General features: G+C 44.3%; 1 protein-coding gene across 1 annotated transcript in view; it reads left to right on the top strand.

The window, feature by feature from the left end:
* polr1a (RNA polymerase I subunit A) overlaps positions 1-25,200 on the top strand; it is a 148,972-nt gene that overhangs the window by 117,531 nt on the left and 6,241 nt on the right. Inside the window, exons 29-33 of the mRNA XM_038793303.1 lie at positions 2,875-2,991; positions 5,045-5,317; positions 8,322-8,522; positions 10,985-11,102; positions 20,554-20,718. Coding sequence (XP_038649231.1) covers positions 2,875-2,991; positions 5,045-5,317; positions 8,322-8,522; positions 10,985-11,102; positions 20,554-20,718 — 874 coding nt within the window. The remainder of the gene's footprint in view (positions 1-2,874; positions 2,992-5,044; positions 5,318-8,321; positions 8,523-10,984; positions 11,103-20,553; positions 20,719-25,200) is intronic.

Here is a 25,200-nt window from a genome sequence, read left to right on the forward strand (position 1 = left end):
TTCCCTTGGCCGCAGAAAAATACTTTTCACTGTACTTCGGTACATGTGACAATAAATCAAATCAAAATAATAAGACATGATAAATTAATGACCTCATAGTAAAGGATCCCCTAGGTAAGAGTGATAATAGTAGAGAATTTGACATTCAATTTGAGGTTGTGAAATTTAGATCTAAAACTAGTATTTAATTAAATTTAAATAATGTCAATTCCAGAGATATGGAGACAGGGTTGGCTGAAGTGGATAAATAAAGGTGGCTAGGGAAAAGTTTAAAAATTAAAATATTAAGAGAAGCAGTGGCAGACGTTTAGAATCAGAGAGTAGAACCAGAGTTTACAGCGCAGAAAGAGGCCACTTGGCTCATTGTGTCAGTGCCGGCTGAAAAATGAGTCACCCAGCCCAAACCCATTTTCCAGCATTGGTCTGTAGTCTTGCAGGTTACGGCTCTTCAGGTGCATATCCAGACACCTTTTAAATGAATTGAACGTTTCTGCCTCTACTACCCTTGCAGTGAGTTTCAGACCTCTACAATCCTCTGGGTGAAAAATGTTTCATCATCTCCCCTCTAATCTTGCTACCAATCACGCTAAATGTATTCGCACTAGCCACTCTGGCAATCCATTCTATCCAGGTTCCTCACAATTTTGCACATCTCGATGAAATATCCCCTCAACCTCCTCTGTTCCAAGGAGAACAATCTCAAACTAGCCAATCTTGCCTCATAGCTGCAACTTTCCAGTCCTGGCGACATTTATGTTCTCGACAAAGATAGAGCCGACTGAGAACAAAAAGCTGTATGATATCAGTGCACTATCTGTGGCTAACTAAGGAAATTAAGAGTGGTATCCAATTGAAAGAAAAGATGTTCAATGCTACAAAGATAAGTGCTGGCCCAGAAAATTGTGGGGGGAAATAGAAACCAGCAACGGATGGCTAAAATAAAATAGGGAAAAGTTGGAGTGTGAAAGAAAACTAACAAGAAATATAAAAAGACAGTAAAAACTACAAGTATATAAAACGGAAGAGAATAGCTAAAGTAAGCGGTTCCTAGAGGGTGAGACTAGGGAGTTAATGATAAGAAACCAGGGAGTTGTGGAGACTTTGAACAAATATTTTGTATCTGCCTTCACAGTAAAAGATACAGAAAATGTCCAAAGAATAATAGGAATTTGTGAGGCAAGAGGTAGGGACGAGCTAAAAACACTAGGCACCATCAGTGAAAAAGTACTGGGAACACTAACTGGACTAAATGGGGACCTGGTGGCCCCCATCCTCAGATCTTAAAGCAAGTGTCTGCAGAGATAGTAGAGGCGTTGGTTGTATTCTTCCAAAATTCCCTAGATTCTGGAAAGGTCCCAGGAGATTGGAAAACCACAAATGTAACACCATTGTTAAAGAAAGGATGGAGACAGAAAGTAGGAAACTATAGGCTAGTTATATGCTGTCAATGGGAATATGCTGTAATCCATTAAAGAGATAATAGTCGGATATTTAGAAAGTATAAATGTGACCTGGCAGAGTCAACGTGATTTTGTGAATGAAAGAGTGTGTTTGACAAATTTAATCAATGTTCTTTGAGGATTGAACAAGCAGGAATTTAAAGTGATACCAGTAGATGCAGCAGAGGCTTGTTCAAGGGGCCATATTTCAATTTCTTTCTCACTCGGTGCGGAGGAGAGGTGTGCAACTTTGCAGAAGAAAAGGAAACCGAATCAGATGATCAGGGAACTTCCTGTTCCCTTATTTCCCCTTTCTTTTACTTTTGCCGTCACATTTTTGATTTATGGACATTGTCTTTTAGGCAGCAGGCCACTTTAACTCAAGCAGCAGAAAGCAGTGGCCTGTGCCTTTAATTCAAACAACAGGATCCTGTGCTGATTTAAAATGGTGATTGCGGATGGACGGGCACCAATGTCAAAGATTGGCCGTATTCAATGATAACTCAGTTTGATCGATTTGGCTGGTGGCCTGTGAATTGGCCGAAAAGGCTGTGCTCCACCCAGTAACAGGTGGTGATTGGATCTGACTTCACTGGAATGTTTCAGAGCTTCAAGGGTTGGGTTTTTGGTTTCAGGTTGAACTGGCAGCTCAAAGGAAGGACTGTTGTCCTCTCCCCTCTCTGTTTTCTCCAGAAAGGCATGTTTCTGAACTGGCAGGGAGCCTGGATGAATCTATTTACAGGAGAACCATTACAGGCAATGCAAGCAAGGGCGAACCAGCCAACTCTTTCTGCAAATAAACTACGAACTGAAAGGAAAGTTTGATGTAAAGCAATGGGGCCTCTCCAGGAAAAGCTGGGAGTAATATGTTTTTAAACTACAGAGAAGGTCATTCCAGGCTAAAAACAAGTGGCTTTGATCAACCAGTGTGCTGTGAGGAAAGCGTGGGAAAGAACCCCCTTTTGAAACAAAGCCTCTTACGGCCTTTATCTTCATTTCCTTTACCCCTTTCCACCACTGTCTTGTATGTGTGGGTAGAGAGTGGGACAGCTGGAGGGGTAGTGGGTATTAGCATGTTGTTATCCAGTTGCATTTACTACATATTACATGAAAGTTCTTGGTATAGATAAACAGTAATTATGTTTCAACTTAAAAACCTGCTGACAAATTATTTGGCGGCTAAAAGCTTAGGGAGGTTTTACAAGAATTATTAGTTAATTCACTTGTGTCGTGACTCCGGGGTACAAGAGGCTGGAATTGACTGTGCATTTGCCCAGGGTAGCTGAAATATAATAAGACCTCCACAACTGGAGTAGAACTGGAATAGCCCTTGCTATTTTTGCATCTCTTCGGAAAGTAGTTCTGTCAAACATTTCAGTGTTTAGATGGATATCTGCCTTCCTTTGTGTATCATTCAGTTTTTTTCTCTCTAAAGCCGCAAGATGACCGTGACCTTGAAGTAGAAGACGAAGCTCCAATCGTTGATGCGGAAGCAGAAGAAGGGGATGCTGATGCGACGGAAACTAAAAGACGCGAGAAACAGGAGGAAGAGGTAAGACAAGTTGCACCTGAATTGTGATTATTTTGTCCCTTGGTGAGAAGTGTTCAGCGAAGTGGACTTTCACTGATGGCTATACCTTAACTGTGATATAATTTTCACGCTCTTAATTTACTGCAACTGAGTAAGCCACATTCCATTTTGGTTGTTTACGATCCCCCGGGTTCAGTATTCCACAATTCCATCTGAGCATAATTGCACTATTTTAAAAATCATTAGCTTGTTTCTGTTTGCATTTCATGGGATTGGAAGGTTTTTGGGTGGTTTAAATATTTTTGTCAACCTTCCTGTTTCACTATTTTGCCACCTTTTCTGATGTGCCGGATGAATTGCTCAGACAGCTAATGTAGACATGATGGACCAAATGGCCTCTTTCTGCACTGTAGCAATTCTGTGATTATTATCCCCCCCCCCCCCCCCCTCCCCTGCCATCCTCCAGAAGTCTCTTAATCCTAGATATTTATTCTTGCTCAACAAATAAATTTGTTTCACACATGTACTAAAAGCAGCGCCAAATTCAGGTCTAACCCTACTTAGGCCTTTTTTAATTGGAGTTTGTTACCACTTTTGCATTGGGTGACCAATAGGATCTCTCCCTGAGAAGTTTCACTCCTTGGGCGGTATCTAATGAATATGGTTGGGGTCTCACCCACTGGCTTGAGAGGCAGCAAGAGCCCTGGTGCCGTCTCTTTCAAGGAAGGCCTACCATATTAAATGCCACTCAGACACTTAACTAGACATCTGCAGGCCTTCCTCTGTGATTAAGGACCCCGGGGGCTGAAGTCACACCTGCCGAAAGCTGCCAGTCCACCAGAGGCCGGTATCTCTGTTGAACAGCAGTACCGGGGAGATTCAGTTGCTGTTGCCAGTCACAGCTACCCGAAGCCTAGTATTGTCTCTGGATCTCAGGCTACAAGCCTGATGGCAGGAGGGGTGAATCGTGACGTGGGGTTCGTAGGGATGGGTTTTGGCAAGGTCTCTCAGCTGCCTCCCATTTGCCATCTTGATGTTGGTTACCCTGATCAAACACTGCGTACTTTGGAACGAGAAACCACCATGGTAGCTCACGCTTTTTTGCTCATCATGGCAAGCCTCCTGTCACTGTAACACTAATATCGGTGGCCATGTGAAGAAACCCAGTAATTGCTCACGTAAGTACCTCATTGGTGATAGGACTGGAAGGCCATCTATGGGACTTCCTGCCAAAATCCCCATCCACCATCCTGATTAAATCTCTCACACACCAACACACTCTCACTACAAGGGAGAGCACGGAATTCCTTGCCATTGCTGTAAAAGGTGCTTGAATTAGACTGGAACAGGAGCAGGCTATTTAGCCCCTCAAGCCTGTCCCACCATTTAATGAGATCATGGCCGATCTATGACGTAACTTGAGCCCATATCCCTTAATATTTTTGCTGAACAAAAACCTATCCATCTTAGACTTAAATTTAACAACTGCTCTAGCTTCAACTGCTTTTGTGGAAGAGAGTTCCAAACTTCTACCACCCTTTGTATGAAGAAGTTCTTCCTAACATCTCTCCTGAACGGTCTAGCCCTACCTTTTAGACTATGCCCCCTAATTTTAGAATCTCCAACCAGTGGAAATAAGTCATCTTTACCCTGCCTTTCCCTGTTAATATCTTGAATACGTCAATCAGATCACCCCTTAACTGTCTAAATTCGAGAGAAAACAGGCCTAATTTGTGTAATCTCTCCTCGTAACTTAATCCCTGTAGTCCATGTATTATTTTTGTAAACCTAAGTTGGTGGCCAGAACGTTGGGGTTAAGTTGTGGAAAAGGATAAATATACCTTGAATCTGTCTGTTCACCTTTGGGAATGAGATAAAGGTTCATCTAAATCTGAACCCCACATAGGGCTGCAGGAAATTGGAGGGGCAGGATGGGATCAAGCCACAAAGGTGGTGAGGGTTTTAAAACTGAATCATGGCGTGGTAACACATCCTCCAGGCAATGAATTTATCCATTACAATCTGAGGAGGAACTGATTGTTTAATTATTTCTCTCATTGTGGTTATCTTTTAGATTGATTATGACAGTGAGGGAGAGGAGGCCAGCGACAATGGCGAAGAACCAGAAGAGAAAGATGAAGATTTTCCAGGGAGCGGGCAAAATGAATTCACGGATCAAAACCTTTTAGAAAATCCTTGCGATTTTGAGAAGAGCAACAAAGGGACGAAGAGAAGCAAGAGGACTACCACAGAGGAGATGGATAGAAAGAGAGTGAATGCGGTGTTAAATTTGCATTCTGCTATTGACGATTATAAATATGATACAGTTGACAGCCTTTGGTGTGAGGTAAGACAGCACAAATAGTACAAAATGCAAAAGATCAACCTGTTTAGGGATTTAGTCCATAGTCTATACTGCCGTGTGTGGTCAATCTTCTATCAGTTCAGTGCCTGCATTACGTGTTTGAGTTGGAAGGAATTTCTGCTCATATAGCACTGGATGTTGGACAAGAAGATGAGCAATTGAGAGACAGCGCTTGGAATTCACTGGTATGGCATCAAGGAGCCCTCGCTAAACTAGAGTCACTGGGAATCAGGGGGGACTCTCCGCTGGTTTGAGTCATACCTGGCATAAGGAAAATGGATGTGGTGGTTGGAAGTCAATCATCTCAACTCCAGGGCATTACTGCAGGAGTTCCTTGGGGTAGTGTCCTGGGCCCTGCCATCTTCAGCTGCTTCATCAATGACCTTCCTTCCATCATAAGGTCAGAAGTGAGGATGTTTGCAGATGACTGCACAATGCTCAGCACCATTCGCGACTCCTCAGATAATGAAGCAGTCCATGTCCAAATGCAGCAAAACCTGGACAATATCCAGGCCTGGGCTGACAAGTGACCAGCTACATTCGTGCCACACAAGTGCCATGCAATGACCATCTCCTTCAAGAGAGGATCTAACCACCACCCTTTGACATGCAATTGCATTACCATCGCTAAATCCCCCACAATCAACATCCTGGGGGTTACCATTGATCAGAAACTGAACTGGACTAGCCACATTAATACTGTGGCTATCAGGACTGGTCAAAGGCTAGGAATCCTATGGCGAGTAATTCATCTCCTGACCCCGCCATAGCCTGTCCACCATCTACAAGGCACAAATCAGGAGTGTAATGGAATGCACTCCACTTGCCTGGATGAGTGCAGCTCCAACAACACTCAAGAAGCTCAACACCATCCATGACAAAGCAGCCCGCTTGATTGGTCCTCCTTCCACAAACATTCCAACCCTCTGCCACCACTGAACAGTGGCAGCCGTGTGTACCATCTACAAGATGCACTGCAGTAACTCACCAAGGTTCCTTAGACAAAACCTTCCACAACCACTACCATCTGGAAGGACAAGAGCAGCAGACACCAGGGAACCCCACCACCTGGATGTTCCCCTCCAAGTCACTCACCACCCTGACTTGGAATTATATCGCCGTTCCTTAGTGTCACTGGGGAAACATCCTGGAACTCTCTCCATAGTGGCACAGTTGGTGTACCTACACCTCAAAGACTGCAGCGGTTCAAGTAAGCAACTCGCCACCACCTTCTGAAGAGCAATTAGGGATGGGCACTAAATGCTGGCCGAACCAGCGATGCCCACATTCCATAAATGAATTATTTTAAAACCCAGCGGTTTAATATTGTTCTTCAATGACACAATTCCTATTGGGACCTCAAGCCTCTGTCAATTTGTAACTAGTCTTGCTGCTGATTGTTAAGTGGTTAATTACAGTTATAAAAGTACCACAGTAGCTTTTTTCATATCAATGAAACATTGGCTACTTTAATAGTGTAATTGCAGTGGAAACTAATGGAATAAAATATTCTTAAACTGCCTCGGTACTCAACTTCTTTTTATGTCAAGTACGATTTTGCAGATAAAAGTTGACTTGAAGATAAATTTTCCCAGTGTGAGTAAATTGAATCTTTTGTTTTAAGAATTAAAGCACTGTGTGACTGGAGATTCCTGGAGGCTCAATGTGAAATGGGACAGGACATATGGCTGCCAGTATGTCTAACCCCTAATAGATGCAATAAAACGTACATTCTCTCATCATCCCCTGCTCCAAAAAAGGCCATCCTCGAGAATGTAGGGACCAGGGTCATTTGCATAAAGGACACTCCTGCCCAATCTTTTAGAGTACATCCTCGTGTGTCCACCCCACAGATCCAGAAATTTCAGGGTGGCACTTTGAATGAGGGGGTAGGCAATTCTGGTGATGGATCATTGAGTTTTATCGAAGACATCGTTTTGCAGCAGCCATTTTCTCAATTGCAGTTCATTGTCTTTGGGAGCCAGCATTCTGGGCCCCACTTCCACATGGACACCAGGAGAAAGGAGGCAGAAAAGGCTAATGTCCATCTGAACCTCCTCGTTTGACTGTGAGTGGATGAAATACACATTTGTATCTTCCCATCCCAATTTCCCATTGGACAAAAAAAAAGACACCTGACAGAACTTGGTCCTGCACATGATTCTTCCCCCACAGCTGTCATTGGATTTCCATCTGCATGTTTAAAGAAGGACTTCACTGGCTTCCTGTGGATTTCCCTCACCCCTGTTCAAAAGAGCAGGTTAAGATCAGAACCCATTAGTGAAGACAACAGAATTGATAAGCCCATGGGCTACTTTAAGCACCTATCCCAGTTATTATTTGGCATTCTTTGTTAATATGATACCCAAGCACGTAACGATAAATCACAGGCAGGGTATGTGGAACATTGTACATCGGCTATCTGTAAAAAGGGCCATTCATGGGTCTCCATTGCCCAATAGCCGTGTCTTAAAACTGCAGCCACATGCAGCCTGCAAGCTCAGATATCTCCATTTATATGCATGGGGTTCTTGTTTGAATTTTGTAGGCTTGGAGCTTTGAAAAGTGCTGTAACTCATTGGTGAATAACTTCTGCGTAGATCTGTTGATGTCTACTTCTTGGGATGCATTAGTAGGAAGATGGCTCAGAACATGATCTGTGAGGTGCGCCTAAGTGGCTCACAGAAGCAAAAAGCAGTACTCTTGCACACATGAAAGCCATTTTGTGAATTTAATTCCATTTTAATTTGGAATTTCATTGCAACAGTATTATTAGGAAGGAAAATTGTTTTTTTTCCAAATGATATTTAATAGATGTGGACAAGTGCTTTTGAAATCGGGACTAGTTGTTTTTGTACCAATACTAACCCTGGGCCAGTAGCTCTAAAAATAGTTTGTAATCTTAGAAGACGCTTCTGAGCATTTTTTTGTTGTTGTTAAAACAGTCAGTTGGATATGTTGCAATGATTATGTATTTGTCCCGCAGGTTAATCTGAAGCTTCCCATTATGAAGGTGCACTTTGACTTGTCCTCGCTGGTTATGTCAATAGCACAAAGCGCAGTTGTTTACGAAACAAGAGGAATCACTCGTTGCCTCTTGAATGAAACAACCAACAGAAGAGGAGAGAAAGAATCTGTTTTGAATACAGAGGGAATAAACCTCACTGAGATGTTCAAGTATGGTGACGTACGTACAATGTTTTGGCTGGCGCTATTGTCTTCTAACTTGAAAAGGGGACAAATAAGGAGAGGAATGGTGTCATGGTGTTGTCACCAGACTAATCCAGAGACCCAGGATAATGCTCCGGGGACCTGGGTTCGAATCCCACGGTGGGTGGTAAAATTTGAATTCCCTTAAAAAGAAAATCTGGAATTAGAAGTCTAATGATGACACTAAAACCATTCTTTGTTGTAAAAACCCATCTGGTTCACTAATGTCCTTTAGGAAAGGGAATCTTCCTCCTTACCATGTGATTGACTCTTAAATGGCCAAGCAAGCCGCTCAGTTCGAGCAATAAATGCTGGCCCAGTCAGCAATGCCCATACCCCATGAATGAATGACTGGTGTTTGAACTTGGAAATTGTAAATGGGCAATAAGAGATGCTGGGGTAGCCAGCCCAGGACCCATTAAAAAGAATTAAAATAACAAACTCACTGATAGATAAACCAAAAGAAAAACACACACACCAGAAATAAATCAGCTTATACTTCCTAGTTCCTGTTGAAAGTGGGTAGCTGGTAACCCAAATAGAAAAAAATGAGAGTGGACAAACCCTGGACTTGGCTGCTAATTTCCTTGTTGTAATTGGCACAATGAGCAATCTTGTTTATACCTTGGACAATCTTGATCCCTCCTCCACTTATGCACTGTCTCCTCCCTAACTGTGGTCTACCTCTATTCAGAAAAGAATGGTGGGATGTTAATACAGAAATGAACCCTAACAAAGGGAATTGGACATATGCTAGGGTGTAAAGTATAAATGAACTTGTAGAACTGTGGGGAAGATTAGGGGGAAATGGAATCAATTGGACAGCTTTTCAAAGGACGCAATGGACTGAATGGCCCACTTCTGCACTGTAGGGAACCTGTGATTCTATAAAATTACAATTTGAGCTAAAACACGGTGGTGTCCTCTCATGCGTGACATGAGAATAATGGAAGAGTTTTGTCAGTCACAATGGGATGAATAGCATCTTTCTATGCTGTGTGATCCCTTCACAGCTCCAAAGTTATTTCAGTTGTCTGACCTTTCCTGATAACATATTCCCTGGCAATGTGACCTTTTCGGGGAAAATGACTCCGTCTTGTTTTATGACTTTTTATTTTGCATATCTCCGCAACAACCACAGATCTTGTGGTTGAGAACAGTACTGCTCTTGTGCGTTTTCTAACAGTCCCTGCTTTGATTTGCTGCCACGTTGCAAGAATAGTTGCTCTATTCTGTAACACTGATATGCTATCATTATTTTCACCAGTTTGTTCTTGCATTCTTTTCCAAGTTTCATATTGCGATGCCTTTGTCAGTAAACAACTGGCGAGAGACTGGAATGCTGCAGTAGGGGGAATTGGGTGTCCTCATACAGGAATCACAACACATTAGCATGCATGTATAGCAAGTAATTGGGGAGGCAAATGGAATGTTGGCCTTTATTGCAAGAGGATTAGAGTATAAAAGTGGGAAAGTTTTGCTATTACTATGCAGGATATCGGTGTGAACCAACGAGGAAAGGTTGAGCAAGTTGGACCTATACTCATTGGGGTGCACAAGAATGAGGTGTGATTTTATTGAGCTATGTATGATTCCAAGAGGGCTTGACGGTAGTTAGCAAGAAATACAGCAAGCAATTAGGATGCAAAGAGGATATTTCCTTTTGTGGGGGAATCTGGAACTTAGGGGTACGGTTTAAAAATAAGAGGTCTTCCATTTAAGACAGAGGTGAGGAGGAATTTCATCTCTGAGAGTCTGAGAGAATGTGGAATTCTCTTCCCCAGAGAGCAGTCGATGATGGGATATTGAAGGGTGAGTTAGACAGAGTTTAAAGATAAAAGCAAATTACAACGGATGCTGGAATCTGAGACAAAAACAGAAAATACTGGACAATCTCAGCAGATCTGACAACATCTGTGGAGAGAGGAGGGAGCTAATGTTTCGAGTGTGGGCTCTTTGTCAAAGCAGAGTTTTGATTGACAGGGGAGTTAAATGTTGTGAGAACAGGCAGGAAAGTGGAGTTAAGGCCACAATGCAAACTTATTCAATGGTGGAACAGGTTCAATAATTAGAATGGCCTACTGTTATTCCTACTTATTAGCATATGATCTTAAATATAGAACTAACATTGGAAATTTAAACAAGATCCAGTTTTCAAATCAATTTCAATATGCGTTCCTCATTTAAACTCGACCTGTTCACTAATATCCTTTGGGGAAGGGACCCTGCCACCGCTAGCAGTTCTGGCATAGATTGGACCCTTGTCCACAATAAATGGTCAACTCTAAGGCCCGTTGAGATAACCTAACAAGCCTCATAAAGCTACAGTAGCCAATAAATGACCCTTCCAGTCTCACCCATATCCAAAGAACAAAGCATAATAAATTTGCTTTAATATTTTTGAATGTGCAACCTAACTATAAGTTTCTAATCATTTAGACTTTGGACCTCAATCGCTTGTACTCAAATGACATCCATGCCTTTGCCAGCACCTATGGTATTGAAGCTGCTCTAAGAGTCATCGAGAAAGAAATAAAAGATGTCTTCTCCGTATATGGTAAGCCTTTTCTCATCTGTACCAGTGCTATTGGGCAAGGAATTGCAAGATTTTTACCCAGTGACAATAAAGTGACTTGGAGGGGAGCTTGCAGGTTGTGTTATTACCGTACGCCTGATGGAGATTTTGGGTTAGGAATGTGCTGTCGAAGGAGGCTTGGTTAGTTGCTGAAAGACCTCTTGTAGATAGTAGACACTGCAGCTACTGTGCGCCAGTGACAGAGGGAGTAAATATTTAAGATAGTGGATGTGGTGCTGGTCAAATGGGCTGCTTTGCGCTAGATGGTGTCAAACTTGTGTTACATTCGTCCAAGCAAGGGAAGTGTATTCCATCACACTCCTGACTTTTGCCTTGTGGATGGGCTTTGTGGAGTCAGGAGATGAATCACTTGCCACAGAATATCCAACCTCTGACCTGATCTTGTATACACAGTATTTATGTGGCTCATCCAGTTAAGTTCATGACCAGTGGTAACCCCCTGGATGTTGGGGTAGGGACTTCAGTGATGGTAGTCCTGTTACGTGTTAAGCAAAGTTGGTTAGGTTCTCTCCTAAAATCATTGAATTATTAGAGATGGCCATTGCCTGGCTTGTGTGTGGTATGAATGTTACATGCCACTTATCAACCGAGCCTGACAGTTGTGTAGGTCACAGAAATGACACAGGGCAGAAGGGGGCCATTTGGCCCATTGTGACAATGCTGTCTGTTGAGCAGTTCATCTACTGCCATTCCCCTTCCTTCTGTCTGTAATCCTGCACTATCATCTTTTTCAGATAGTAATTCAATTCCGTGTTGGAATGCTACTCTCCGCAGCACATTCCAGATGTTAACCATGTACTCCATGAATACATTTCTCCTCGTATCTATTGCTTCTTTTCCCAGTTAACTTGAGCCTTCTTGTCCTCGACTTTCCCACCACCAGTGAGAACAACGTTTCCTTATCTACTTTCCCAAACCTTTCTGAATTTTGAATACCTCTATCAAATTTCCAAGAACCTTATTTTCTCCAGGGGAAACGGTTCCATATTTTCCAATCTGTAAGTAACTGAAGTTCTTGATCTCTGGAATCATTTTCCAGTATCCCCTAATGTCTTCACATCCTTCCTAAAGCTTAGCACCTAGAATTAGACCTAATACTCCAGCTGGGGCTATGCTAGTGTTTTACACAAGTTCAACATAACCTCTTTGCTTTTGTACTCCACACCCCTATTAAGAAATCCTAAGATACTGTGTGCCGTAACCACTCTCTCAATCTGTCCTGCCTCTTTCAATGAAAATACATAGGTCCCACTGCTCCTGTGGAACCATAGAATTCCTACAGTGCAGAAGGAGGCTATTTGGCCCATCGAGCCTGTGCCGACCCTCTGAAAGAGCACCTCATTCCCTCGCTTTATCCCCATAACTAAACCTAACCTGCGCATCTTTGGACACACAGGGGTCATTTTGAATGGCCAATTCACCTAATCTGCACATTTTTGGACTATGGGAGGAAACCGGAGCACCCGGGGAAAATCCAATCAGGCAATGGGAGAAAGTGCAAACTCCACACACAGTCACCCAAGGGTGGAATTGAATTTGGTGCTGTGAAGCAATAGTGCTAAACACTGTGCCGCTATACTGCCTTGTAACCCCTTTAGCATTGTACCCTGTATGTTACATTGTCTCTGCATTCTTCCTACCAAAATGAATACTTTCACACTTCTCTGCATTGAGTTTCATCTGCTATTTGTCTGTCAATTCCATCAACTTGTCAATGTCTTTTTGAAGTTCTGCACTATCCTCTTCACAGTTTACTAAGCTTCAAAGCATCATCTGTAAATTTTGAATTGTGCTCTGTCCAGTAAGGTCCAGGTCATTAATATATGTCTGGAAGAGCAAGGGTTACCAACACTGACTCCTGGGAAACTGCACTACAAACCTTACTGTAGCCTGAAAAAATATCCATTAACCACTATGCTCGGTTCACTGACACTCAAGTCAGTTTCGTATCCATGTTGCTCCTGTCCCATTTATTCCATGAGCTAGAATTTTGCTCACAAGTCTGTTGTGCAGCACTTTGTCAAATGCCTTGTCAGTCAATGTGAGTCACATCAACAGCATTACCCTCATCAACCCTCTCTTGTTACCTTTTCAAAAATCTCCCAAGTTAGTTCCATACAATTTTTCCTTAAGAAATCCGTGCTGGCTTTCCATAATTAATCCACATTCGCTCAGTCACTATTAATAATGATCACTATCCCCTAAATGTTATTCTACTGAAACTTGGTCCACTTAGCCCACCTCATTTCTAGAACCAGGACCAGCATTGCCTCCTTTCTCATTGGACTGGAAACATACTGTTGTAGAAAATTCTTCTGAGCCCCTGCCCCTCTCTTCTACTACCATATTCCTGCTTTCCCAGTCTATATTCTCGGTCTATACTCAGTTAACCAAAGTTTCCAGTTGTAGCTACTCTATAATTCCCTTGTTCCTCTCCATTCTTCCCACTGGTGGCCTATCGAATACACCGTGTAATGTAATTACATATTTTTTTCTTCCTTGACCCCTCTGAGGCATCTTCTCTCTGTCCAGTATTGCAATGTTCTCCTTAATACTACCATCCGTCCCACATTTCTTTGATTCCTGTCTTTCATCAGCACCTTGAATCCATGAATGTTTAATGCAGACCTGCCCTTCTTTTGGATAGGTCTCTGATATAACCAATATTGTATTTCCACAGGGGATCAGTTGTCTTTATGCCTCCCGTGCCATGGACTTGGCTCTGGCTGCGGTCCCTAAATGAACTGCCACGCTCATCGGCATTCAGGGTTGAATACCACTTGGAGAGTGTGATGAGTTCAAGGGGCTCATGCATTGTCTGCCTGTTTCTTCTTGACTGTCTGGTGGTCACCCATTCACTCTCTCCCTGATTAGCTGCTAAATTATGACATCTGTAGACAGGCTATCCAAGAAACTCCTCGTTGTACACACAGTGACACTCGCTTCTGCTTGAGCTCTGGAGGTCAAGCTGCTTTGACCAATGAAACTTCCTGCGCGGGTATTTACCCAGGACATGGGAAGCGTGGAGTTGCCACATGACACTGAGGTTGGAGCAGCCGTGCCGCATTCTATGAGAGAATAAACCTTGCTACAACTAAGAAATCTTACTGCTAATAATAAACATTACTGCTGCTATTAAACCTTAGTACTGTTGATTCCAATTCTCTTCCCTCACCACTACTATTGATCAACCTTACCAATACTAATAGATCTTAAATCCGTTCATAATACCAACAAACCTTATGAACAATAATACATTTTTCTTTAAAATAAAATAAATACACCAGCAATACTCACCAGCATCACCTAACCGCGATCCTGTAATGTCACTGGATGCAAACAGCAGCAGAGATGATGAGCACCTCTGTCTCGTTCAGTTGGAAATAACCCAAATTCAGGGCATTAGTACATACGCTTGTGGTGGGGGCCCTATATAATACATACACTTGCGATGCAGACCCTATATAAAAGTCTAATCCATGAAATAAATTTTGGCCCAATGACAAGCCATCTCCGAGGTACCCCCACTTAACCGTATTAAATGCCTTCTCCATGTCCGTTGAAGTATCACTTCTGGCTTGGTCTCTAAGGAGGGGGACAACACAACATTTAGCAATCCCCTAATGTTGGCCGACAGTTGCCAGCCCTTAACAAATCCTATCTGCTCCTCCAAAATCACCCCCGGTAGGCAAAGCTGCATCATCATTGCCAACACCTTCGCGTCAGCGTTTAACAACAAAATAGGCCGATACAGCCCACATTCCATGGAATCCTTGTCTTTCTTCAGGATCAAGGATCAGCTTGGCCGGCAACACCCCCCAGGACACGGAATCATTAAACATATCCAGCAGAAGTGGGACCAACTGACCATCAAACTGTTGGTAAAATTCAATGGGTAACCCATCCAGACCCGGTGCTTTGCCCATCTGCAATAACTGAATACAAGTCATGATGTCCTACAGCCCTATCAGTATCTCCAACTTCTCTCCTTCTCTCCTGCTCCACCTCCAGGAAGGCCCACCTATCAAAAATTGTCACATTTCTGAGCCATCCACTGATCTCTGACTCGTACAACCCATGATAGAAGACCTCAAACACCCCATTAACCTTCTCTCGGGCAGAAACTATCCCGCCACCTGAGTCTCTGAACTATACTATCTCCCAGGAGGCTGCCTGCCGGCTCAGCTGGTGAGCCAACAGAGGACTGACCTTCTTCCTGTACTCAGAACGCCCCCCCTCGAGCGACGTAACTAAGTCACCACCTTACCTGTTGACAACAACTCATTCCGTTTGCAACTTCTTTCTGAATGCCAATAACTCCGGAGTTGGTGCAATCGAAGATTGGCAGTCCATCTCGAGAATGGAATCCACCAGCCTCTGCCTCTCCACCTTTCCAGATTTACCCCGATGTGCCTTAATGGAGATAATCTCCCCCCTAACCACCATATCATCCATATTCGGTGCATGCATATTGACCAGCATGACCGGCGTGTCCACCAACAACCCACTGATGATTAACATACCTCCTACCTGAGTCTACCAATATAGAGAAAGCCACCCTCTTATTAATCTCCCCCCGCCCTGCAATCAAAATCCAAGTGGTATACCAGCCCCACCCATCCCGCAACCTTGTTTGATCCTCAAATGGGTCTCTTGTATATAAAAAAAACACATGCGCCCTCAAACTTCCCAAGTGCGCAAACACCTGGGATCTTTTGACTGGGCATTTAACCCTCTCACGTCCCATGTTATCAACTGGATGGGGGGCCGCCACCCACCCTCTTCTTCCCCCCCCCCCCCTGCACAAGCCCAAACAAAAAAGAAATAAAAAGTATTTCATTAGCTGGGGGAAAAAACTCCCATATGGTAACAAGCTGCAGGCATCCCATTTCTCTGCTCCAGTTAAATAGCTACACTGCTAGCAGAGTGACTCCCGCACAGAGTAGAAATCAAAGCCAACACAATATATTAACGATCAACCCCACCCCCACCAAACCAAATATTAATACAGAACCCTAGAGGAAAAAACAACACCCAGTCCCTCCAAAATAAAACTCAACAACGTGATTTAGAAACCCCAATTTCACCAGAACAAACACCCACCAACAGGCCCAGGCACAACCCCAAGCACTCCCCCACATTACAAAAATCCCCCACAAGTTACAAATACAGATGAACTTATGGGCGGCACGGTGGCGAAGTGGTTCAATCCCGGCCCCGGGTCACTGTCCATGTGGAGTTTGCACATTCTCCCCGTGTCTGCATGGGTCTCGCCCCTACAACCCAAAAGGATGTGCAGGGTAGGTAGATTGGCCACGCTAAATTACCCCCTTTTTTAAAAAAACAAAAAATATAGATTAACTTAATGAGCAAAGCAATAAACTCCATAGTCCGTTTACACTTCAGTTCACCCCCAGTCCATGCTTCTTGACAAACTCATTCACATCCTCCGGGGCATCAAACCAATAGTCTCTATCCTCGAAAGTTGCCCGAAGACGAGCCGTGTATGCACACCGAAACTCATGTTTCTGCTGTACAGTGCAGCCTTGGACATATTAAATACTACACGGCTTCTCGCCAGCTCTATCCCAACATCTTTGTATATTCTGATGGCAAGGCCCTCCCAACTCAGTCCCGATGGGTCCTTCGCCCACCTCAGGACCCGCTCCTTATCTGGGTATTGATGAAACTTCACTATGATCGCCCGAGGTGGCCCCTCCGATTCCACTTCTAAATGTTCTGTGATATTGTGCCTCATTATGCCTGGATTCCTCCACCAGAGAGGGAAGAGTTTTCTTTGTATCCAGCTCAGTCAATCATGTGGTCATTTGAAAGATACCTATGAGATAATTTATTGCTTAATGTGTAGCTTCTGCTGTTAATGAGTTTTTCCTGGCAATCGTCCCAGGGGCCTTGCAATCTTTGCTTCACGGTACACTAGTTGCCCTTTGAGAATTTACTTTGAACTCATGTGTGAGTTTCTTGGATAAACTTTCACAGTTGGTATATATATCACTTCCAGGCACAGCAGCTGGCAGATAAGTTCAGTCAATAAGAATCAATTTAGCAAGAACAATCAGTTGGTGCAATTGTTACTGGAAGATCGGGTGACGTTCAGGTGAAGTTCTACAATTACTGCATCCTGGTTCTGCGACTTAACAGAACATCGAGAAATAGCAATGAAACTGCTGGTTTCTAATCACATCTGAGTGATGACCAGACAATTGTACTACCAGCGAGAGGAAGGGCTCACACCTAAATAAAAGCTTTCACAATCTCAGCATGTCCCAAAGTGTTTCACAGACAACAAAGAACTTTTCAACTTGTAATGGAGAAAATATGACAGCCAGTTTGCACACAACTAGCTGTTTGATAATTACTCAGTCTATATTAGTTGAGGTATACATATTGACTAGGGCAGTGTGTTTCAAACTTTTTTTTCCGGGGACCCATTTTTACCCAACCGGCCAACCTTCAGGACCCCTGCCAGCCAACTCTCGTGACCCCCGCCAGTCAACCCTCGCGACCCACGCTGGCCGGCCTTCGCGACCCCCGCCAGCCGACCTTCTCGACCCCCGCCAGCCAACCTTCGCAACCCCCGCCAGCCGACCTTCGTGACCCCCGCCAGCCGACCTTCGCGACCCCCGCCAGCCGACCTTCGCGACCCCCGCCAGCCGACCTTCGCGACCCCCGCCAGCCGACCTTCACGACCCCCGCCAGCCAACCCTCGCAACCCAGGCCGGCCAACCTTCGCGACCCACCATTTTCTGTTATCTTGTTCGCTGCTGACAAAATGGAGGAATCGCAATCGCGGCCAAAGCACGTGATGTCGACTTTGGGGCTGTGACCTGCTCTCATAAAAAAATTTTTTTAAATCATCTGCAGCGTCTCCGATTGCGCAAATTTGCGCTCAACAGCGGCTTTTAGCAATGCCTGCTGCGAGCGGCCTTCAAAAGACGGCCCCGACCATATAAAAAAATGCGGGCGCACTGCGCGCCTGCTCATTGGTGCGCATGCGCAGAAACACAGTGGTTCTGCACGTGCTCACCTATGGGTGGGCACGCATGCGCAGCGCGCATGCATTTTTTAATATGGCCATGGCTGTTGTTTTGAAGGCCGCTTGCAGGCGGCATTGTTAAAAGCCGGCTGTTGCGTGCAAATTTGTGGAATCAGGAGCACCGCGACCCTCCCGACACCCGCCCGCGGCCCCGTCGTGACCCCGACTTTGAAAATGCCTGGACTAGGGCACCAAGTATAACCCTTCTGATCTTTGAAATGGATTTTCTGAATGTGGCTGAGAGAATAGGCAAGCCACTATGAATCTCTCATTTGAAAGACTGCACCTTGGGCACAGCACTCCCTCAGTAGTGCACTGGATTGTCAGTCTTGATTATGTGATATTCAACAGTGGATGATGCAACTCATTACACAAGTTGATAATCAAGTTTGTATTGCTATTTGTGTAATATATTTACAAATATCTTCATTGACTTGTAGCATGGGAAATAACTTGTTTTTCTTAGGACAAATTTCCCTATATATAAAGAAAGGCCTCTTTGTAAAATAGTTGGCACGATGGCATAGTTATTTAAGTGCATCAAAGCTTCAACACGTTTTGCCACAGAAGTTGGCCGGGAATTCCCCAATCCTACTTCATGTTCGCTCTCCACAGAGGTGGCACAGTGCTGCCTCATAGTGCCAAGGACCTGGGTTTGATTCTGATCTTGGGTGGCTGTTTGTATGTTTGAACATAGAACATACAGTGCAGAAGGAGGCCAATCGGCCCATCGAGTCTGCACTGACCCACTTAAGCCTTCACTTCCACCTTATCCCCATTACCCAATAACCCCTCCTAGCCTTTTTGGTCACTAAGGGCAATTTATCATGGCCGATCCACCTAACCTGCACGTCTTTTTTGGGGGGAGGGGGGGCGTGGGAGAGGCTAGAGACAGTGTCATATAAAGGTAAGACTCTGGGAGCTTTGATAACGGCTCCTTTGCCGTTCTCACCGACCCGTTACTCCACAAGTCAGGTGGTGGTGGAGACACTGCGGATCTGGGGACAGTGGAGGAGGTACAAGAAGGTGGAGGGAGCGTTGGTCTGGACCCCGATATGTAACAACCACAGGTTTGTCCCGGGTAGGATGGATGGTGGGTTGCAGAGCTGGCAGAGGGCAGGCATCAGAAGGATGGGAGATCTGTGCATAGACGGAAGCTTTAGCAGTTTGAAGGCGCTAGAGGACAAATTTAATCTGCCGCCAGGAAACGCCTTTAAATATCTGCAAGTACGAGCCTTCCTGAAAAACAGGTAGTGGCCTTTCCGACGTTGCCGCCACTAAGGATACAGGACAGGGTGGTCTCCGGCACCTGGTGGGGGAGGGGAAGGTGTCGGATATCTACCAGGAACTACAGGAGGCGGAAACCCCGGTGGAAGAGTTCAAGGGAAAGTGGGAGGAGGAGCTAGGAAGTGGGTCTGTGGGCAGAGGTCCTGGGCAGGGTTAATTCCTCCTCATCATGTGCCTGGCTCTGTCTAATTCAATTTAAGGAGGTCCACCGGGCACACATGACGGTGGCGAGAGTAAGCAAGTTTTTGGGGGTAGAAGACAGTTGTATGAAGTGCAAGGGCAGCCCTGCAAACCATGTCCACATATTTTGGGCATGCCCGGAGCTCAGAGAGTTCTGGCAAGGGTTCGCGATGGCAATGTCCAAGGTGCTTAACACACGGGTGGTGCCGAGTCCAGAGATAGCGATCTTTGGAGTGTCAGAAGACCCGGGAGTTCAGGGGGCGAAAGAGGCCGACGTCTTGGCCTTTGCCTCCCTAGTAGCCCGGAGACGGAGTTTATTAATGTGGAAGGACTTGAAGCCCCCCGAGTGTAGAGACTTGGGTTACCGACATGGCTGGGTTTCTCAGCCTCGAGAAAATAAAGTTTGCCTTAAGAGAGTCTACGCGAGGGTTCTCTCGGAGGTGGCAGACGTTTGTCGACTTTCTCGGGGAAAATTAAAATGTCAGCAGCAGCAGCAATCCGTAGGGCGGGGTGGGGTGGGGTGAGTGCTCCATTGGGATGGTGTGGGAAGACTGGGTCACGTGGGGTAATTTAATTGTTATTGTATATTCTCTTTTTGCACTATGTAAATGTTCACTCTAGTTTACTTTGTTATTATTGTTACTACTGTTTTATTATGAAAAATTTTGCAAAACCTTAATAAAAATACTTTTTTAAAAAACTATTCAGGGCTACTGTTGTTGGTCAGACTTGAGCATGGATATCCAAATAGTTCTCTGCTCCAATGATAGTCCAATACTGCAATGCTGTACTGCTGTTCTTGTATTGAACTGGTGCTTGTTCGGTTCTCACTGATCACATTCAATGCTTTTAATGAACTGAAATCAATTTTCTTTGTCTCTTGCGCAGGCATTCAAGTGGACCCTCGCCACCTTTCCCTTGTGGCAGATTACATGTGTTTTGATGGATCATACAAGCCATTTAATCGAATTGGCATGCAATCAAACTCCTCCCCGCTCCAGCAGATGACCTTTGAAACCAGCTATAAGTTCTTAAAACATGCAACTATGCTAGGTAAGAATCATCTTGTTAACACGGAAGACAGCTTTTTTTTGTTGTTTATTTTCATTTTAACTTGATGAGCTGCACAGTTTATTCAAAACCAAACTTTATATTTCTTTTTTCTGTTGGGAAAAACGTGAATGTTGATGTGCTGCTATGGTTCGGAAAAGTCAGGAGATGACTGAAAAGAATCAGAATGAGTGTTTAGGTTTGCAGGTTTCTAGAGTAATGAATGAAGGGTGAGTAAGGATCTTGGCAGTTTTGGAAACTGGGAGCAATGGAGTGGGAGATGTTGCAATGATTCAACACCGTGAAGTACAGAGGAGGAAGAATGATGTGTAGGACTGTGTTTTATGGAGGAACGGAGGAGAAAATGCCAGTGGAAGTGATCACACCGGTTAAACTAGTCTGGTCAACAATCCACGGCTGGAAAATTGCCCCCTTTATGTTGGGCCTTGTTGCTACATTGATGGAAGAATGTTGGAGTTGTAGCTCTCTTTTGACTGATCCATTGGCCTTTTGACGCTAGTTTAGAGGTATTGGACCAAGGCTGTGTAGGATTCAGGTCTCAGTTTCACAATACACACTGGAATGTAGGAGACATACAAAGGTTTATGGCATTTAAGGACAAGTGGGAAAAATGATTAAATATCTTTTTTTTTAAGTCACATTGAATTTTAAACAGTTTTTTACATTTTCCAGAATGGTTTGAGTTTAAAATAGAAGCAATTCTTGAGATGTGGGCATCGCTGTTTTAGCTGGTTTAGCCAGTTTAGCTCAGTTGGCTGGACAGCTGGTTCGTGATGCAGAGCAAGGTTAACAGCACAGGTTCAATTCCCGTACTGGCTGAGGTTATCCATGAAGGCCCACCTTCTCAAACTTGCCCCTCGCCTGAGGTGTGGTCATCCTCAGTTTAAACCACCACCACCAGTCAGCTCTCCCCTTCAAAAGGTAAAACAACTTATGGTCATAGAACTGTACAGCACAGTACAGGCCCTTCGGCCCACGATGTTGTGCCAAACTAGTCTGAAACTATCAAATCAACCTACTCCCAATCATTCTAGTGCACTCCACATGCCTATCCAATAACCACTTGAAAGTTCCTAAAGTGTCCGACTCCACTACCATAGCTGGGTGTGGTTTCCACGCCCCAACCACTCTGAGTAAAGAACCTACCTCTGACATCCCTCCTATATCTTCCACCATGAACCTTATAGTTATGCCTCCTTGTAACATAAGAACATAAGAAGAACATAAGAACTAGGAGCAGGAGTAGGCCATCTGGCCCCTCGAGCCTGCTCCGCCATTCGATTAGATCATGGCTGATCTTTTGTGGACTCAGCTCCACTTTCCGGCCCGAACACCATAACCCTTAATCCCTTTATTCTTCAAAAAACTATCTATCTTTACCTTAAAAACATGTAATGAAGGAGCCTCAACTGCTTCACTGGGCAAGGAATTCCATAGATTCACAACCCTTTGGGTGAAGAAGTTCCTCCTAAACTCAGTCCTAAATCTACGTCCCCTTATTTTGAGGCTATGTCCCCTAGTTCTGCTGTCACCCGCCAGTGGAAACAACCTGCCCGCATCTATCCTATCTATTCCCTTCATAATTTTAAATGTTTCTATAAGATCCCCCCTCATCCTTCTAAATTCCAACGAGTACAGTCCCAGTCTCCTCAACCTCTCCTCATAATCCAATCCCTTCAGCTCTGGGATTAACCTAGTGAATCTCCTCTGCACACCCTCCAGCGCCAGTACGTCCTTTCTCAAGTAAGGAGACCAAAACTGAACACAATACTCCAGGTGTGGCCACACTAACACCTTATACAATTGCAACATAACCTCCCTAGTCTTAAACTCCATCCCTCTAGCAATGAAGGACAAAATTCCATTTGCCTTCTTAATCACCTGTTGCACTTGTAAACCAACCTTCTGTGACTCATGCACTAGCACACCCAAAGTCTCTCTGAACAGCGGCATGCTTTAATATTTTATTGTTTAAATAATAATCCCGTTTGCTGTTATTCCTACCAAAATGGATAACCTCACATTTGTCAACATTGTATTCCATCTGCCAGACCCGAGCCCATTCACTTAACCTATCCAAATCCCTCTGCAGACTTCCAGTATCCTCTGCACTTTTCGCTTTACCACTCATCTTAGTGTCATCTGCAAACTTGGACACATTGCCCTTGGTCCCCAACTCCAAATCATCTATGTAAATTGTGAACAATTGTGGGCCCAACACGGATCCCTGAGGGACACCACTAGCTACTGATTGCCAACCAGAGAAACACCCATTTATCCCAACTCTTTGCTTTCTATTAATTAACCAATCCTCTATCCATGCTACTACTTTACCCTTAATGCCATGCATCTTTATCTTATGCAGCAACCTTTTGTGTGGCACCTTGTCAAAGGCTTTCTGGAAATCCAGATATACCACATCCATCGGCTCCCCGTTATCTACTGCACTGGTAATGTCCTCAAAACAGCTACATCCACCCGAGGAAAAAGTCGCTTAACGTCCACTCTATCTATCCCTCTCATCATCTTATACACCTCGATTAAGTCACCTCTCATCCTCCTTAGCTCCAATGAGAAAAGCCCTAGCTCCCTCAACCTTTCCTCATCAGACCTACCCTCCAATCCAAGCAACATCCTGGTAAATCTCCTTTGCACCCATTCCAATGCTTCCACATCCTTCCTATAATGAGGTGACCAGAACTGCACACAATACTCAAAATGTGGTCTAACCAAGGTCTTCTACAGTTGCAGCATAACCTCACGGCTCTTAAACGCGATCCCCTTGTTAATAAATGCTAACACACTATAGGCTTTCTTCACGGCTCTATCCACTTGGGTGGCAACTTTCAGAGATCTATGGACATGAACTCCGATATCTCTCTGCTCCTCCGCATTCTTCAGAACCCTGTCGTTAGCCCTGTAATCCGCATTCAAATTTGTCAGAATAAAAAGAATCACCTCACACTTATCAGGGTTAAACTCCATCTGCCACTTTTCAGTCCAGCTCTGCATCCTATCAATGTCTCTTTGCAGCCTACAACAACCCTCCACATTATTCACTACTCCACCAATTTTGGTGTCATCAGCAAATTTACTAGCCCAACCTTCAACTCCATCATCCAAGTCATTGATAAAAATCACAAATAGCAGAGGACCCAGCACTGATCCCTGTGGTACACCACTGGTAACTGGGCTCCAGGATGAAAATTGACCATTTACCACCACCCTCTGTCTTCTATGTGATAGCCAGTTAATGATCCAATCGGCCAAATTTCCCTCTATGCCGTGCCTCCTTACTTTCTGCATGAGCCGACCATGGGGCACCTTATCAAACGCCTTACTAAAATCTATGTAAACGACCTCAACTGCTCTACCTTCATCTATGTACTTAGTTACCTCAAAGAATACAATCAAACTTGTGAGGCAAGACTTACCCCTCACAAATCCGTGCTGAGTATCCTGGATTAAGCTGTATCTTTCCAAATGATCATAAATCCTATCCCTCAGGACCCTTTCCAATAATTTACCTATGACAAATCTGGGACTCTGGCGACTTTACCGTACCTATTAAGATATAACCAGATTGGTGTGCGACTGGAGTCACATACAAGCCAAATCAAGAAAGGACAGCAGATGTCCTTCCCAGAAGAACATTTCTGAATCCATTGGCTTTTCATAGTAATTCAAGTTTCATGGGCACTTTTACTGATGTCAGTTACTTTTATTCCTGCTGGGTTTTTTTTGTTATAAATTTAGAGTACCCAATTAATTTTTTCCAATTAAGGGGCAATTTAGCCTGGCCAATCCACCTAGCCTGCACATTTTTGAGTTGTGGGGGCGAAACCCGCGCAGACGTGGGGAAAATGTGCAAACTCCACACAGACAGTGATCCAGAGCCAGGATCAAACCTGGGACCTCAGTGGCGAAAGGCAGCCGGGCTAACCCACTGCGCCACCGTGCTGCCCTCCTGCCGTTTGCTTTAAGACTGAATCCAAAGCCTCGAACTGCTGCAATGGGATTTGAATTTGTGTTCCCTGGATTGTTGTTCCAGCCCTCTCAATTATTGATACACTGCCATATCCCATTTCACAAACAATTAATTGTTACTAACAAATGCATTGCTGTAATGTAGATGAACAATAGGCATTTCATACACAGCAGAATCCCTCAAATTGCATTGAGATGAATGAATAGTCTAATTGACTTCTGATGCAATTATTTGAGAGCAGTTTCTTGGCTGGAACACTGAACACGCTCTCTGTTCTGCAAATAGTCGCATTGGAGCTTTAATAGCCATAGAAATAGGCAGACATTCATCAGAGAGCAGTAGCTGCGGCAGCAAAGCGTTCTCTGAATAATTCAGTGTCGGCCCAGATAGTGAATGTGCTTAAAAGTCTAGACCGACGCCCGAACCACAGCTTTCTGATCCAGATGCGGGAGTGTCCATGAACTGCTGACATACAA

This window comes from Scyliorhinus canicula, chromosome 3 (genome assembly GCF_902713615.1).
Source record: "Scyliorhinus canicula chromosome 3, sScyCan1.1, whole genome shotgun sequence".
In the NCBI taxonomy this organism is placed as follows: Eukaryota; Metazoa; Chordata; class Chondrichthyes; order Carcharhiniformes; family Scyliorhinidae; genus Scyliorhinus; species Scyliorhinus canicula.